We start from the raw sequence: 16,221 nt of genomic DNA, 5'->3' as shown, positions 1-16,221 counted from the left end.
TCGTGCGGCGGGAGAGCATCGTTTGCAGTCAGTGACAGTGCTGGTTGGTTTTGTTGTGACCAGCTGCAGTGGCCCTCAGGAGACTGTCACTTTGAAAATGTGGAAAGCCTGGTTCACTTTTCTGGTGTTCCTGTCCTCTGTATGTCCTGTAACACTAAACTATATGTGTCCACAGAGTAGCACAAAACCTCTGCTGCCTTTGTCCGGTTTTGTGTTCCCCACTAGCCATCTCCTTGTGCTTGTCATTGTCATGTGCGTCATACGTGGGTTTTTCCATCACCCAGGGGGCGTAGTCTTTATAATGGAATCTTTGATCTGTGTGCTGCATGTTTTTTCATACCTAACGGCAAGGTAGAAAAAGTTCAAGGTAAACTTCAGACAAAGCAGTTGTCTCAGGCGGTGGAGGAGCGCTTGTCTAGGGGGTAATACTGTATTTTTGTCAGACATTATGGCTTTGGTGCGGTACGTCACTTATGCAAGAAGGAGGAGGAGAAGCAGCGGTGAATGCTCTTGAGGTGGATTTGTGTTTTGAATGGGGGTGGATGGAGTCGTTAAGGGGTTAATCGATAATCTGTGACAGCAAGAGCAAAGGAATTGTGACTTACTCCATCACGTGTTTTACTTGAGTGCCTTGTTCCTCTTTCTGCTGAGACAGCTGATCGAGGGGAAGAAGGCTGAAATAAATACAGACAATGTTTAAAGACATGCAGTTTTTCATGAGAGTCCTCTGCCAGTTAGCTGGTGTCTCCTGGGCATGAGTGATGGGGAGGATGGGGGTGGTGGGGAGCTAAAGGAGCAGTAATTGCTGAGGTGTGGGGTACCCCTGAGTAGGGAGAAATAGCTGGTGACTGTGGAATGGACAGCAAAAGGGAGCAGGAAAAGGGAAGAAACAGGTGAGAGATTTTGAAAAACTGAGGTAAGCTCTAAAAGAAACATTTGCAGCTGAACGTTTATAGAAGTTCATATGTCCCTTTGAATAAAAGGGAAGAACACAGTAGGGAGGAGCAGTTACGATGTGGAGAAAGCACAGTAATTAAGTCAGGGTGAAGAAAGATGGTGACTGCCAAGGCTTATAGGACACAGATTGTGGCAGTGAATTACAGAGGCGTTCTGCAGAGAACGGTCCCTCCTTGTGGTAAACTAGAGCTGGGGAAAAAAACCCAGCATTCTGTTGCATGTAAGTAGCTTATAGTGTTTTTTTGGTGTTTTTATGTTTGTTTTTTTGTTTTTTTTCCCAACTAGATGTATGCAATTTAACTTTGGCGGAAAGTGCTAGTTGATTACTTTGACAGGTTTAATTACTGTGGCTTGAATAGGATAAAAGTGAATTTATTTCCCAGTGAGAAAAGTGTTGAAAGGCTGCATGAAAACCTGTCAAAGGAAATTGAAGAGGGGTTGGGGAGTTATCTTTACAGTAAATGGAATTGATAAACATGTCAGTTAACAGGAGAATTTATTTATAATACCCAGGTTTTGTGGCCAAGAATCTTTGATAATTCCATTCACTGGGAAAATGAATTTTATCTGTTCAGTTGATTTGCTTTTTTATAATGCTTGTAGAGCAAGGAATTGCCATAAAATAAAAACATCGAAGTCATGATTCTTTCCTTTTTTCCTAGAACACGTCAGTAATGGAGGATCAGAATGAAGATGAGTCTCCAAAGAAAAATACCCTATGGCAGGTAGGACTAATGTGCACGTAGAAAGAGAGTTGGCATGATTTTATGTTTGCGAAAGCAAATCTTGCATCTGCACAATCATCCTTGTATGTAGTTGACTGTACCATCCTAAAATTAGCTTGGCCTTCAAGTGAAGGATGATGCCGATGAATAATACTTGAGAAATTACTGGATCTTCTCAGATTTTGTAGTTTGTGCTGACCTTGAAAGGACAGCTCTGCATCCGAGGATACTTGGGAATAGTTAGCGTTTCTGAGCATGTGGCTGTCATTTAAGAGGAGAAATGCAACACCTTCATGTGACAAGGAGTTGCAACCAACTCACTTTGACAAAGTATGGGAATATTTCAGAAAACTGAGAGTTGTTCCCAAGCAGCGTCTTGGTTTCCTGAAGGGCTCAGAAGAGCCTGGCATCAGTCTTTGGTTCCATTTACTAATTAGCACTAAGTCCTGGGATATTCTACTTGTAGTGTCCTTATTTGTAGCTAAAGCTCCTGAGATTTTAATGATGTTTTTTGTGCGGATGTCTCAAACATTGACATGAGCTATTCTTTAAAAAAAACAAACTCAGGCCCTTGACATCTTGTAATTCTCTGTTTTCATATATGTGCAGGCATCTCAAGAGTGACATGGGGATCTTGAATTTTTGTGTTAGAGTGTTAATACCAAACTTTGATATGTTTAAAAAAGTGTATTATTTTAACCACTGGAACCTGTATAAATCATAAGTGGCGGCAGATTGCAATGTGCAGAAACCACTGGTTTAATCAGGAAGCATTTGTTCTAAAAAGAATTAAGTTCCTTGCTGTTTAAATGGTAAGAGGTGAAAGGGAATTCCAACCTTTCAGTGTAAGAAGTAACTTAGAGTTATGTGCAAATCCTTATGGAAGATAAAATGTATACGGTGAACTCACAGCTTTAAGAATGTGTTTTGAAATTTAGTGTTTATTTCTTTGCATCTTCTCACATAATATTCCTTGAGAGAGTTGTTACACAGTTGTTCCTATTGTGTATATTTAAATACTGCTACTTCTTTTCTAAAAACAGATAAGTAATGGAACTTCATCTGTGATTGTCTCAAGAAAAAGACCATCAGAAGGAAACTACGAGAAGGAAAAAGACTTGTGTATTAAATATTTTGACCAGTGGTCTGAATCAGATCAAGTTGAATTTGTGGAACACCTTATTTCACGAATGTGTCACTATCAGCATGGACATATTAACTCTTACTTGAAGCCCATGTTACAACGGGACTTCATCACTGCGTTGCCAGGTAAACTAGTATTTATTTTACAAGAGGTGCATTTATAAATACTTTTTTTTTTAATACTTTGGGATGTATGGAAAGCATCCTTCAGATTTAGATTGTCTTGTGTAAGTGATGCATCCTAGTGAAAAGAAGGGCAGGAGGGCAGCTGAAGTCATTCACTTCTGTGATTAATTGAATTGGCCACTGGATGCCAGTGTTGTTCCATTTAAAAGTAGTTTGAGTAGCATATTCTCAAAAATAGTTTGTGTTCAAATCAGAACTGAGTTCTTGCAGAAGTTGTATCTTTGCAAGCTCTAGTCTAAATTCCTTTTTCATACAAACCCCATAGGTGTGGAAAATACTGTAGAGATCTTTTCACTTGGGAAGTATTTATTATGCTTTAGTTTTGTTCTCAGTTTCCTAAATCTTAGAGAAAAAGTTGCCTGTTTAGATGTGTGAACCTAGTTTGTCCGGTCTTGTTACTGACTGAAGAGGAAAAGCAGTCACGGATTTTTATTGTATAGTCCAGCCATGATGCCTTCCTTGAGTTTCTCAGAACCTCTTCTGCCACCAGTCAGTGTAAACTTGGATCGATAGTTGGAATATGAAATCCGTTCTTGCACTTACTATTTGCATTTCTTCAAAAAAATACTGAGCAGTAGTAACGGTGTGTATAGAATCTCTTAACTTTCAGTCTCCTAGTAAGTTGCATATGTTTTCCCCTTAATTTCTGAAAGGAATTGTGTCCCAGGATTTTTGCTGCTGGGCAGAACGATTCATTTGATTCTTTGAAAGATAAATGCATGGACGTTGTTTCCAGGGTGGGAAATGCACATGACATTAGTGGCCAAAATATTCAGTTTGCCACTGGCACTACAGTGGCACAGATTCACACCTGCCGTGAGCAAATAGTTTGTGGATGCTATCCAGGACACAACATTTTCACAAAACCTGGAGGAAATCAACTTGTGGAGGATTTTGGCTCATCTGTCAAGCATGGTTGAGAGGAACTTCTCAGTTGGCGGGGAATGAAGAGCATTGGGTAGGAGGCAAGGAGTGATACGAGATTTCACATGTGCTCAGTTTTCTTAAAAACCAGGCTTAAAAGTGTGAAGGAAGACTGAAAGAGAGGGAGCTTCCTTCCCCCCCACATCACAAAGTTATTTTAAAGAAGACTTAGCTCGTCTGGCCACACACATAAAATGTACTTCTCATTCGGAATACAGAGTTGTCTCCTTTAGGTAGTATGGATGTTTCTTCCAACTTGTTTTGAGAGGACTGAATATTGATTTCTCTAGGGAGCGTCTAGGTTTAAGTAAAAAATAAAGTGAAATAGACAGTCATGGTGATCATGTGCGAGTATGAGCTTCAGTTACAATTTTATTTTGTTTGCTTTTATACCTCGGTGCTGATATGGAGTTAGACAGTTCTTTCATGTTATATATTTATTCCTAAGAAGTTTTGGGGGGCTGCATAAAGTGACAATTACACCACATTTGTATGTATAATGATATGTTTACACCTTCTGTTGTTTGTTCAGATGTAAATACTGGGAACTGTTTCCATACTCAGCCTTTCTTGAAGGTAATGTAGTGTGTGAAGAGCGTTGGTATGAATTTACCCAAGAAATTAATTTGAAATCAATCCCATGTTGGACTAGCATCACATTAGAAGACAACAGTGAAATACTACCTTTTTAAAAGGTAGTTTAGCTTGTCCTACAGAAGTAAAATTCCTTTTAAATGGAAATAGTTTTTGCTTGCTGTTGTTCCTACTGATTTTACACCTGTGAGAATGCATGAAGAATGGAAAAAGTTTGCGGTATCTGTTTTCCCTTCACTGTGTTGGAAAATAATTGCTAATTCCGTTGTACTTTTCTGTAAGTGGTGGCAGAATGTTTAATTTACAGGGTCAGTTCTTACAAATTGGGCTGTGGTTGGGCTCTTTACTGCGAGTCACCGTCGCAGAGTACGGCTGATGCTGCATCAGCTGCTGCAAGTCTCCTTGACCAGAGTGGCTCGGGAGCCTGTATTCATTGTTTTTCCACATCTGCCAGCGCTATTTCCTCTAGCAGGTCAAAAACAGCTCTCAAAAGACAATGGTGTATAATGGACAGCATCACTGCAAGGATAACTCTGCTTTTGTTTATCTTAGTTACCTTTAAAATGTTAGTCTTAATATTCCTTGCATGGCCTCATCCAGTTTGAGCCCTTTCCTTAAAAGAATTATAACTTTGACCCTGGAGCACTGCCTGGCCACCCCTGATTAGGAAAGCAAGTTTCTCACCTGTTTTGTGTGTTAAAACTGTAAGAGAACTGTACACTATGTCAGGCAAGTAAAACCCTGCCAGGCTTCGTTTGAAATTTGTTTCTAAAATAATAAAAGCCCATGCAGTTGCATGATCTAAGTGACTGTTTCCTATCTGATATTAAATCATTTGGGTTTCATTTTCATACAAAGTGATATTTAGACATTGAGCTTTGAAATCCCTGTGGATTTTAATTATTTTTTATTTATTATTGAAGTTCAACCAAACTTTCATCTGGTACCTATGATTAACAGCAGCTGTAATTTTTTTTCTATAAAATTGCAAAAGCTCTTGTAGAGGTGTAAGAGTTGGGTGTAATTTTTTTCTTTGAAAAGGGTACAAATAAATGCTAGATGTGTTTTACTAAAGAAAGTTGATAAGGTTTAGTACCTGTTTCAGAAACTGTTTATGAAGCTAAATGCTCTCTGTCTTTTAGTGTCAGGTCGGTATATGCAGTTACTTCAGGCTGTAATGTGTCTGAAACTCAGTCCTGCGTGTCTTCTGGAATGCTTTCAGTGGGCCTGTTGGAGTGTCTGTGCTTTGGATCTGTTTCTCCTATGTTAACTAGAGTAAATATTTTACTGAACAATTTAGTTCTGTGCACTTTAGCAAGCAGTACAAATCTTAAGAATAGACTTGGTGGCAAAGCATTTGTATGTTTTTGCTCAATGTACTCATAAAAAACAAGATTGCCTTATTTTAGCATCAGAAAATGCTCAAGTTTCTGACTTCTTAAAAGTCTATTTTCAGCTGTGACCAGTGTTGTACAGAATTGTGAAAATGACGCATCTTGGTAAAGACTTTCTGCCTAGTAGTTCACCGTTGATCCTTAAAAGTCAATGCGACATTTGGCTCCGTGTTGCCGGCATACGACCCGGCCGGACGCCCAGACGTGTGTGTCTCAGCACTGTCGTGGAGATGCAGCAGCTGCTTGCAGTCAGCTTTCATTGAAAAGCTCGGTTTAGTGCAATTAAACATTAATGAGTGTTTCGTACTAGGTTTACACCACGAGCAAGAGTCTGAAAAAGCCTTGGGTTGAAGAGAATAAAGACAGCTGAGCGCTCCTCAGTTGGGTTTTGCTCTCCAAAACCTTGGTCTGACCATGCCATAAAACATCCTCCTGTAGATAGGCAGTCAAGCCTAAGTTTTCTTGAGAACATTCCTAACCTGTAGGCACCTTAGGAAGAAAGATTTTTCTGGTACTATGGGTTTATCTGGAGAGTTACTCTCCTTGGGTTTTGTGTTCTAGGACCATCTTGGTATGTATGTTACAGTGAAATGATATTTTTAAAAATGGGAATTTGAGAAGGACCTGGGCTTTAGCCTGATGCTTCTGAGTTCTGAGTCAGTTCTACGCAACACATTTAATATGAAGAACTATCTCTGAAAAATAGCATTTCAGAATGTAAAGAATGTTGAATGTAAGTTCACAAGTTGAGGAATACATACATTGTGTTACTCAGACATCCCATCCATTTCTGAATATGGAGTTGTAGAACTATGGACTTCAATACTCCTGTTTGCCTCGTGCTAAAAGCTGTTAGGATAGAAAGCAAGCCCTTGTGAGTGTTTCCTACTACCATGACTGTGATCCAGATAAGTTTTGTCTATGGTTTCAAAATTGTAATCCAAATCAAATTCTTCTGCAAGTAATTGACGTGGGCATTCTTACACAAAGGAGTTAAAATACAATGTTGATTTCTAGTAAGAGAATGTGCTGTATGCTGCATACCCCTAAAGTGTTTGTGCTTGATTCAAAACCACTTGTCTGCTACTGAAAAAAACCTGATGCTGTGAAAGGCATTTCAGATTCTGAACAGGTCTGAGAAGACCTGTTCAGTGGCTTCTGAGAGAAGGTACCAGGTACAGTAGAACAGGGGAAAGACCCCAAAAGCAGCACCACCAGAAACCTACAGAACCATGCACTTGTTGAGTTCAAAGGATGCTTTGCAGCTTAGCCTTTTTGTTAGGTTGATTTTTGATAACTTTACAGCTCTTCAGAGTTCCCTTCTCTTTTAGGGGAGGACAATTATTTAGTTTGTTGCCAGAAGATGGCAGTAACAGATTAACTGTGAAAATAGTATGTGCATTAATATAATTTATTTGTCACTTTTTTCCCCTTGGTGATCATTCACCTCACATCTGACATGTTCATGATCTTTACATTTCGGAAACTGCTCAGAACTGATGTTAGCAATACGTTCGAGTGCCAGCATGGCTATTTTGTCTCATAAACTTTCCCTAAGTACATGGTTGAAATAAGTGTAGAGTTATGGTTTGCTTAGTGCTCTTTGACTAAAAATGTTTAAGCTTCCTTCACCTAAGAAGGTTAGTGTACATGGCATGGCTGTTTAAGTAAATTATGCCAGCTAGATGAAATTACACTTCTCAGCTTGGGAATGAGAAAAGCATCCAGTACAGAATCACAGAATCATTATGGTTGGAAAGGACCTCCAGGGTCATCAAGTCCAACCTTTTTCCCAGCATTTCTCTAACGACTACACCATATCCTCAAGTGCCACATCTATTCGTTCTTTAAACAGTAGATGGGTTCAGCGTGAATCTCACCCTCCCATCTTTACTAGAGACAAACAGTGGTGACAAATAGAGGGACCTTGACAGGCTTGAGAGGTGGGCTCATGCCAACCTCATGAAGTTCAACAAGGCCAAGTGTAAGGTCCTGCGCCTGGGTCGAGGCAATCCCAAGGACAGATATAGGCTGGGCAGAGAGCAGATTGGGAGCAGCCCTGAGGAGAGGACTTGGGGGTGTTAGCTGACTCTCTCCCAGGCTGCATCTAAAGGAGTGTGGCCAGCAGGTCGAGGGAGGTAATTCTCCCACTCTACTCCGATGAGGCCCCACCTGGAGTACTGAATCCAGTTCTGGAGCCCACAGTACAAAAAGGACATGGATCTGCTGGAGCGGGTCCAGAGGAGCGCCATGAAGATGATTAGCGGGCTGGAGCACCTCTGCTCTGAGGACAGGCTGAGGGAGCTGGGGTTATTCACGTTGGAGAAGAGAAAGCTCCAGAGTCACCTAATATATGTGAAAGGGACCTACAGGAAAGCTGGAGAAGGGCTTTTTACAAGAGGCAATGGCCTGAAACTGGAAGAGGATAGATTTTGATTAGATATAAGCAAAAAATTCTTCACCATGAGAGTGGTGAAGCACTGGCACAGATTCCCCAAGGAGGTTGTGGATGGCCCCTCCCTGGAAGTGTTCAAGGCTGGGTTGGGCAGGACTTTGGTCACCATGAGAGTGGTGAAGCACTGGCACAGATTCCCCAAGGAGGTTGTGGATGGCCCCTCCCTGGAAGTGTTCAAGGCTGGGTTGGGCAGGACTTTGGGCAACTTGGTCTAGTGGGAGAGAGGTGTCCCTGCCCGCAGCAGAGGGGTTGGAACTAGATGATCTTCAGGGTCACTTCCAATCTTAACTATTCTGTGTTGTGACCAGAAGACCCAAGGACAGCTGCTCTTTTAGCTCTACAGACAGTTTATTTGATGGATTTTGCAACATTCATTTGCTCAATCACCTTCAGTCTTTCAGGTGCATGAGTGAAGAATTTTACAGCTTAAAAGTGCAGATATTGAAAGATCTACGTGTCATGAGCCTATCTTGTGCTGCTTTCTTTTTCTGGAACCCAGACGTAGCTGGAGCGTGTGTTTCTTCTAACAAAGCGGAGTTAGGCTGATCTGAAAAGGTTAGTTTGACGTGTGTCGCTGCTCTTCTGGCAGACGACTGCTGCTTAAGAATGCCTTTCACACAGAAGGAACAGGACAGCATCCTTGTATCTCTGGGAGAGCTGGAAGCTGGGTCTCTTACCATTCTGCCACGTTTCAGAAATACTGTTGGCATCAGGGCGTTTTCCTCTCTTTTTAATAATTCCTGGGTCTGGTGGTTTAGCTGTAGCCTACCTTGCTTACTCCTAGCTGCTTCTGACTTCTTCCATACTTTGCAGTCATTCATTTTTGTATTTAATTGGTGACCTTGAAACATATCAATGAGCCTGATACTGGTTGAACATGAATTATCAATTTTGTAATTTCTTAGCACTATATCCTCTTTTATTATCTAATAATTTGACTCGATATCCCTGTGTGATGCACTGCTGGCACAGTGTGTAGAGGACTATTGTGTGATTACAGCATTGCTTCTATACTAGACAGTCACTTGCTCTGCATAGTCTGATCTTGGGTTGTTGAACACAACTATTTTGTACTGAAGTCTAAAATAACTGTTAGATCTGTTCCTGTTAAAACATGACGTGTGCCCTGGTCATACCTGTGACCTTCAAAAGCAGAGGAATGCTTACTCCGCGTTTGTTTTCTGTATTTTTATCTAGCTGTGTCCTCCACTTTGCAGAACGAATTAGTCTGTCTTCTTGATACCCAAGGATTCACGATTTTATACTAACTCTTGAAAATGACCTTGCAATGATTTTGTTTTCTGGACAAACCTTAAGAAATGCTTCAAATCGCTTATCACAGTAAGATAAATATATCCAAAGTAAACAGTACCTAGAATCTCAAAGTTGTTATTTACTAGTAAGCAGACTGGAAGCCCACTTTTATGATGTAGTGAAAAGCTCCGTTATTGTCTTCAAAGTGCTGAGGTAGGAGATGGTGCAGCCTGAAGCAGCTCCGAGACAGGGTATTGTCAGGGAGAATTTGCTGGTTTGGAAGTGGTTGGGTTTGAGACCCACCGGCTACTTGGAGCTTGTTACATTTCAGCTATCTGAGTCTGTTATTATGACTGGTATTGAAAAATTTTTATATAAACCAGATTTACGCTGTAGGAGCTTTCACCATTCTTTAAAGCCTTTTTATAATTTCTTAAGTTATGTAGGAGAAATGAACAAATGCTCTGCAGCTACATGTATTGGTTTCTTCTGTTGCTGTTCATTTTTATGAAGGCCGTGCAAAATTGAACATGCAGTGAAGAACTATATACGCCCACTTTCTTGATTCCTTAAAAAATTAACAGTAGTTTCTTTGATTTTTCAGGACTATTTGAAGCCTAAAATAGGCTGTCATGAGATAAAGTGGAAAATTAAAAAGGTCATCATCTCGTGGTCTGAAAGATTATTTTTTTTTATGCTTGTCCAACTGGCAGATGTTATTCACAAAAATTAACTTATTCTAGATGTCTGATTTAGTGGAGTTTTTGGGAAAGCAAAATTGCAGGTCCTTTGAAATAAGTAACAGACTTACCAGTTATTTTTGTGGGACCCATGACACTGTAGTTGGAATATGAACAAGAAAAGTTTGATTACTGTTTTAAACTTAGTGCAAGTGTATTATCTAAGTGGTTTCTACACATGTACTTTTAGTCAGCTACAGTCAGGTTTTTAAATCTTAATGCTGTCAGCAGGAGACAAGATCTAAGTAAAGACCATCAGCAAATGCATCCAGTGTTCCACTCGGGTTATGCCTTGATCTATGGTGGCAGCTTACTGCATTCATGATCTTTATTGATGTACTTACTCTTTCTGCCAGCTTCAGCTTAAGAACGTAGTGCTTTGGATGACTATTAACTGGTATTTCTGAAATCATATGTTGCAGAACGTTGCCTTGCATAGGTTTGGATCAGTGGGCAGGCCCCCAGTTCTGGTACATTTGAACTTTGGCTGGTGCGTGGAAGGTGTTCGGCGTGTGAATCGGACCCTGCCACGATATGGAAGGATCTCGGGGGTTAATAAGCTGCCTCTGGTAGCTGGGATCTTCATGATGAGAGTCTGTGTTCCCACACTCCAATAATGACTATTGCTCGTTGCCCAGCGTCCCGTAGGCTGCAGGTGCTATTGGAGCGTGCGCGTGGCCCGGGTAGCTGTCGTTTCTGGGCTGTGGGGGTACCGCCAACGGGTTTCCATTTGCAGCAATTCTGTGTTACTTGGGGCCTCTCCTGTGGTGCGTTGCCGAGCTCACTCTGTGAGCTGGTAAACCTGGTGTCCTCAGATCAGGGCTGCGCGCGCTCGCCCATCACTCCCTCGCTGTAGAAGGTGCCGGTGGGATGAGCTGCAGATGCAGGAAAACTGCTGAGATAATATCTGTTTGTGTGGCTGTTGTAAATACATTGGGAAATCTTTGTGCAGCAAAACCAGATTTATTTTGCACTGGAATTTGAGGTGCAGAAGCTGAGCTGTCGCCGCTCATTATTTGCGAGTTGCTTGACTCCTGCTGATCCTGAGGTTTCTTAGCTGATTCTCATCCTAGAAACAGTGGCATCCACTGGCCCTCAAATAACTGCTGTATAGAATGTTACCGTCTGGTTTACTCAACTTGAAGTTGTTTCAAAAAACTTGTCCCTGTTGAATTTTTCTCTAGCTAAAGAAAAGCCGCGAAACCCCCAGCTTCTGAGATAAGTTGTTCAGTAATGATTCCTCTAAATAGGGAGTCTGGTGACTCGAAGCCGTGAATCAGGGTTCGGGGTAACTGCCTTTGTTATTAAAGCACCTTTTGCAATTAATGAATTACTGTCAAACTCATTCTCATTGATTTCCCCTTCCTACACCAGGCTGCAGGGCATGGTGCCTCTGGCATATGCTCTAGCACCAGAGCCCTGAACAAAATTCAGGAGTGGACTTGGCACCTGCAGGTTATAGAAATGGCTTAAAGACAAAACTCGGCCTTGCATTTGATGGTAGAAATTTTCTACAGAATGTTTGCTCACACTTCTAGTGGATACATTGATGGTTGTTCCTGTGGAGTCCCATCTTCTGCCAAGTTGAATTATCTATTGCTATATGCAAAGGAGTAGTAAAAAAAAATTAAATTGTTATTTTAATAACTTATTACTGTTGCTTAGTAGAGCATCTGCCTGAGGTTGATCTTCTTTTTGGATCATGTAGCCCAGTGCATTATGTGCTTAAAGAGTCTGGATTCTGTGCCCAGGAAAAGCAAAATGCTTTCTGCTGCTTGCATACTATGCTGAATTTTGGGTTGCTCTCACTCTCGGGAAGTGGGACAGTCCAGCAGGCAGAGTGTACTAGGAAAGGAGTAGAGCATTAGAGATACTTGAGCGTACCTTTTTGCATTAATTAACTACTGCTTCTACGTATGATAATTTAATTACTGTATTGCTCCCATGCCTTAAAGCTGTGTTGGCTTTCTCTGACTGTATTGCAAAACTTGTTTAGTAGTTTACTGTGAAGTCATTGATGTCTCGATTGCCTTTATTTCTTTGTAGAGCAAGGCTTAGATCACATAGCAGAAAACATCCTTTCCTATCTTGATGCCAGATCACTCTGTGCAGCAGAGCTGGTATGTAAGGAATGGCAGAGGGTCATCTCTGAGGGAATGCTGTGGAAAAAATTGATTGAAAGAATGGTACGCACAGATCCACTATGGAAGGGACTGTCGGAAAGAAGGGGTTGGTAAGTACCTTCACTTTTAACTAAATTCACTTTCTACAGTGTTCTCCGTTACAAATTTCCCTCATAATGAGCTCTGTCAGAAAAGCAAGATTATAGTAAATTGGTATCACGAGAGTCTGTGCTGGGGACTGGCGGGGGTAGCTATGGCGAAAGCCATCGGCTTCTGTTTCTGCTTTGGCTTTGTCCCCTGTCCTGTGCACCAGCGTCTTTCAGCACTCGCTTTCTTGCGATAAGTCTGTCTGCAAATTTGTAATTTCTGCTTTGCGGGGAGAACATGTAGGATCAGCTCACAAAAACTAGCAACAACATGTTTTGCAGTGTTTTTCCTCGAGTGAAGTGTTTCCAGTTAAAGTTGGGTTTGGTTTGGTTTTTTTTTTTAATTGCTTAAGATGTAAAATAGCTGATTGGACTGTAGAAACCTCTCAAAGATAAAGCATTTATGTTTGTGGCAGTGGAGTTTTTCTATCCTTTGCAAATATCTGAAGAGTTGAGGTGATGTGCTTTAGAAACCTGTTTTTCTGTGCTCTCTAGTGGTGTTCCCAAGAAAATGCAAGGCATACTGCAAGAGGATGACACTGCTGGCCAAAAACCTTATGAAGCCATGAACCCTAATTTGGAAAACCATAAGGAAAACACCTGTTACCTTTTAGTCTTGGATGTTTTAAATACAGCTGTCAAATCTAATCACAGGGATTTTAAAAATTCTTGAAATTGTTTCTTCAGTATGTCATAAGGTTTTGTTCTGTGCAGATTTTAAATTCCTTTAAAGTTTGGATTCTTTGTGGTACACTGAAAAATATGTTTCTGATTCTTTCTAGGGATCAGTACCTGTTTAAAAACAGACCAACAGATGGCCCCCCAAATTCATTTTACAGGTCCTTATACCCAAAGATAATACAGGATATAGAGGTACGTCTTCTGATACATAATACCCGCACAAGAAATTATGTTGCGTATTGTTAGTGTTTCAAATATGGTGCATGTTGGAGCAATGAAGCAAATCAAATTTATAACTGTATCTTCATTAATTTGTGAGCTCTGGCTCTTCAGGCAATATAAAAAATGTCTTCAGCAGCTTACTGCCGCAGTGTGTGCGTTAACTTCAAGTGTTAACACCACCTTTTTTGCATTTAAAGATTTTTGGAACTCTTCTGGGACTACGGATTTTAGTGAAATACTTGGTTTAGGACACACGCTGCTCCAGGACAATTCCCCGTTTTGCTAAATGTCCTAATATATTGGTTACACTCACTCAGAAGGTGATCTGAGGGTTAATGCCTTAAACAACAATCCTTTAAAACATTGCTTTTTTAATAACTTATTACTTCTAAAGCAATGGCTGTTGCAAGTACAGCTTTCTTCACCATATGGGGTTTTTTCGCCCTTCCAGTGGTTTGATGAGAACAATCAGTCCTACAATGATAAACCCTGCAGGGGTATCAGTGGTAAAGAAACTGCAGAAATGACTGTTGTTTTCTTTGGTATAAATTTTTGCTGGGCTTGCTCATGCGTTTTAAAGTGTTTCTGATAAACCAGGATCATCTTAGTGTTCTGCCTACTGTCAGAAAAATCTGTCTTGCTCAGTTTGCTGTGTACCCACCGCAAAACTCTTAAAATATACCACAGACTGTAATGGATTTATTTCAGCCAGCTGATGGATGTGAAATTATTGGTCTGAAATTCATTAGTGGGGAGACACGTGTTTTGATGTTTAAGGCAGATGTGAACTAATGGAATCATTCTGCTATGGCAAATGTGAATTTGTGTCGCTTTGCGTTCAGTAAACAAAATTATTCAGAACTCTTAACCTATCTGTGGAAGCTGTCTGCTGGAAAACATAATCCAATTTTCAAATATTTTTTTATAACCCTTGCTACACAGTTGATAAATATTTAAAGGTGAAAGAACTAGGCATAGAATGTAGCGTAGGCAAAATAAGATCAAACTTGATTTTTACTTGTGAGCTGAGTGATACACCTTTTATTTAAAGGGAAAAGTCTTCTCCGTGAAAGGAATAACAGAATAATTTTGCAATGATGAGAAGCACATGAGATTAGGGAGAACTCTTAATGTGATATTTTCATGCTTTCTGTAAAATTCTGACATAGTTCAGTAAAGAAAATGAGCAAAAAGCAGTGTGAAAACCTTTGTGTAGAATGCTGAAAGTTATTCTTCTGAAAGTTATTTGTTTATAAGTGGAATGTTTGTATGGAATTCTTACCGTTAGAGATGGAAATATTCCTTAGAGATGTTCTGAGGACTGAGGCCTTTTGAACTGTCACAATCTGATATTTAATTCTTTGATTCTTTGGTTGCTGTAGATTTGCTAGTTAAATGCACAGAAATAAAGTTTCTGAATTGGGCAGTTCTTGCTATTATGAGCTAAAAAGGATGAACCTCAAACCCTCATGCTTCACTTATCACCAATATAAATGTAAAAAAAAAATCTATCTCTGGGAGCAGGGAAAGGATATGCCACTAAAATATGGTGTAACAATGAACATATTTCTTAAAAATAAATTAACAATAAATGTATTAAGCCCTCATTTTAGGAGAAATTAGGAGCCTTAAAATTAAGGGCTCACGTATTCAAAATAAGTAGAGAACACCTTGGTGTTTGGAAGACAAGAAACGCAGATTTATAATACTCTCTTGACCTGTAACTTTCTGTCAGAGTTTCACCTCATAAGTTTTAATTTTTTGTTGCGTAATGCTCAGGCGGATGAGGTGGTAAACGTAGAATTGCAGAGCAAGGGGTTCTCTCGTGACAAGCTTTGGGCTGGCGCTGGAGCGGCAGAGCGTGCTGCATGTAAAACATGCCGTGCCACTGGTGCCTAAAAATAGTGACGTGAGTAATGAGCGTGGGAAGAGAGTTGTCTTTTCTGCGGTGTACAAAGAGTAAACTGTAAGCTGTTGCCATAGTTTCTGCCCATTCCAAACTGCCTGGCAGTCCTGCAACTTTTACATACGATTCCCATGGTTTCTATTGAATGCTTACATCCTTCACGATGTTAAATATTATGGGGTTTGCAGAGGGCTCCTGTGCATCTCAAGCACAGACGGGGGGAGGCAAGAATAGAGAAGCAGAATTAGGGAACGTCTCCTGTAGTTCTGTGCTCTCTGTTCTGTGCTTGTGTCTATAGAACCCCGAAAAACCTTTGGTCAGTGGTGTGGCTGTCAGTCACTTGGGATAGAATTTAAGGTATTGGCAGCCCCCCTCCACACCATCCAGGGCCCGTGGATGCTTGGTGGAGCCGTGAAGCTGAAGGGAGCCAGGACCTGTCGGCTGCGGGCTCTTGCCTCTGAACTTGACTTTAGCAAAAGGAAGCATAAGCTTCTGTTTGCTCAGATTCAGGAAACAAACATGTCTTTGTCCGGTCTTGTAGAGTGGTGAAGTTTCTCTTTGAAAATGGGTGGCTACTTCCAGAATCATCACCGCTAAGTTTTTACAGGCAGCACGGTTCCAACTCCTGGTTCCTCAAAATAGCCCACTGGAGGGGGAAGGCCGGCGGACGGGGCTATTCTGCCATGCTAGATTTTCCCCTGCTACACATTTCCTTCAGGCTTTCTGAAATATTGCTGTTCTCCAGGTTTCCAACCTGGAGTGGGGTTAGTG

At 40.8% G+C, this 16,221-nt stretch overlaps 1 protein-coding gene across 1 annotated transcript in view; it reads left to right on the top strand.

Annotated features, from left to right (window-relative positions):
• FBXW11 (F-box and WD repeat domain containing 11) overlaps positions 1 to 16,221 on the top strand; it is a 56,719-nt gene that overhangs the window by 20,990 nt on the left and 19,508 nt on the right. Inside the window, exons 2-5 of the mRNA XM_009877946.1 lie at positions 1,620 to 1,682; positions 2,726 to 2,951; positions 12,419 to 12,605; positions 13,424 to 13,514. Coding sequence (XP_009876248.1) covers positions 1,620 to 1,682; positions 2,726 to 2,951; positions 12,419 to 12,605; positions 13,424 to 13,514 — 567 coding nt within the window. The remainder of the gene's footprint in view (positions 1 to 1,619; positions 1,683 to 2,725; positions 2,952 to 12,418; positions 12,606 to 13,423; positions 13,515 to 16,221) is intronic.

The sequence above is a fragment of the Apaloderma vittatum genome, unplaced genomic scaffold (genome assembly GCF_000703405.1).
Source record: "Apaloderma vittatum isolate BGI_N311 unplaced genomic scaffold, ASM70340v1 scaffold1401, whole genome shotgun sequence".
Lineage (NCBI taxonomy): Eukaryota > Metazoa > Chordata > Aves > Trogoniformes > Trogonidae > Apaloderma > Apaloderma vittatum.
This window is presented reverse-complemented; position numbering and strand designations above follow the sequence as displayed.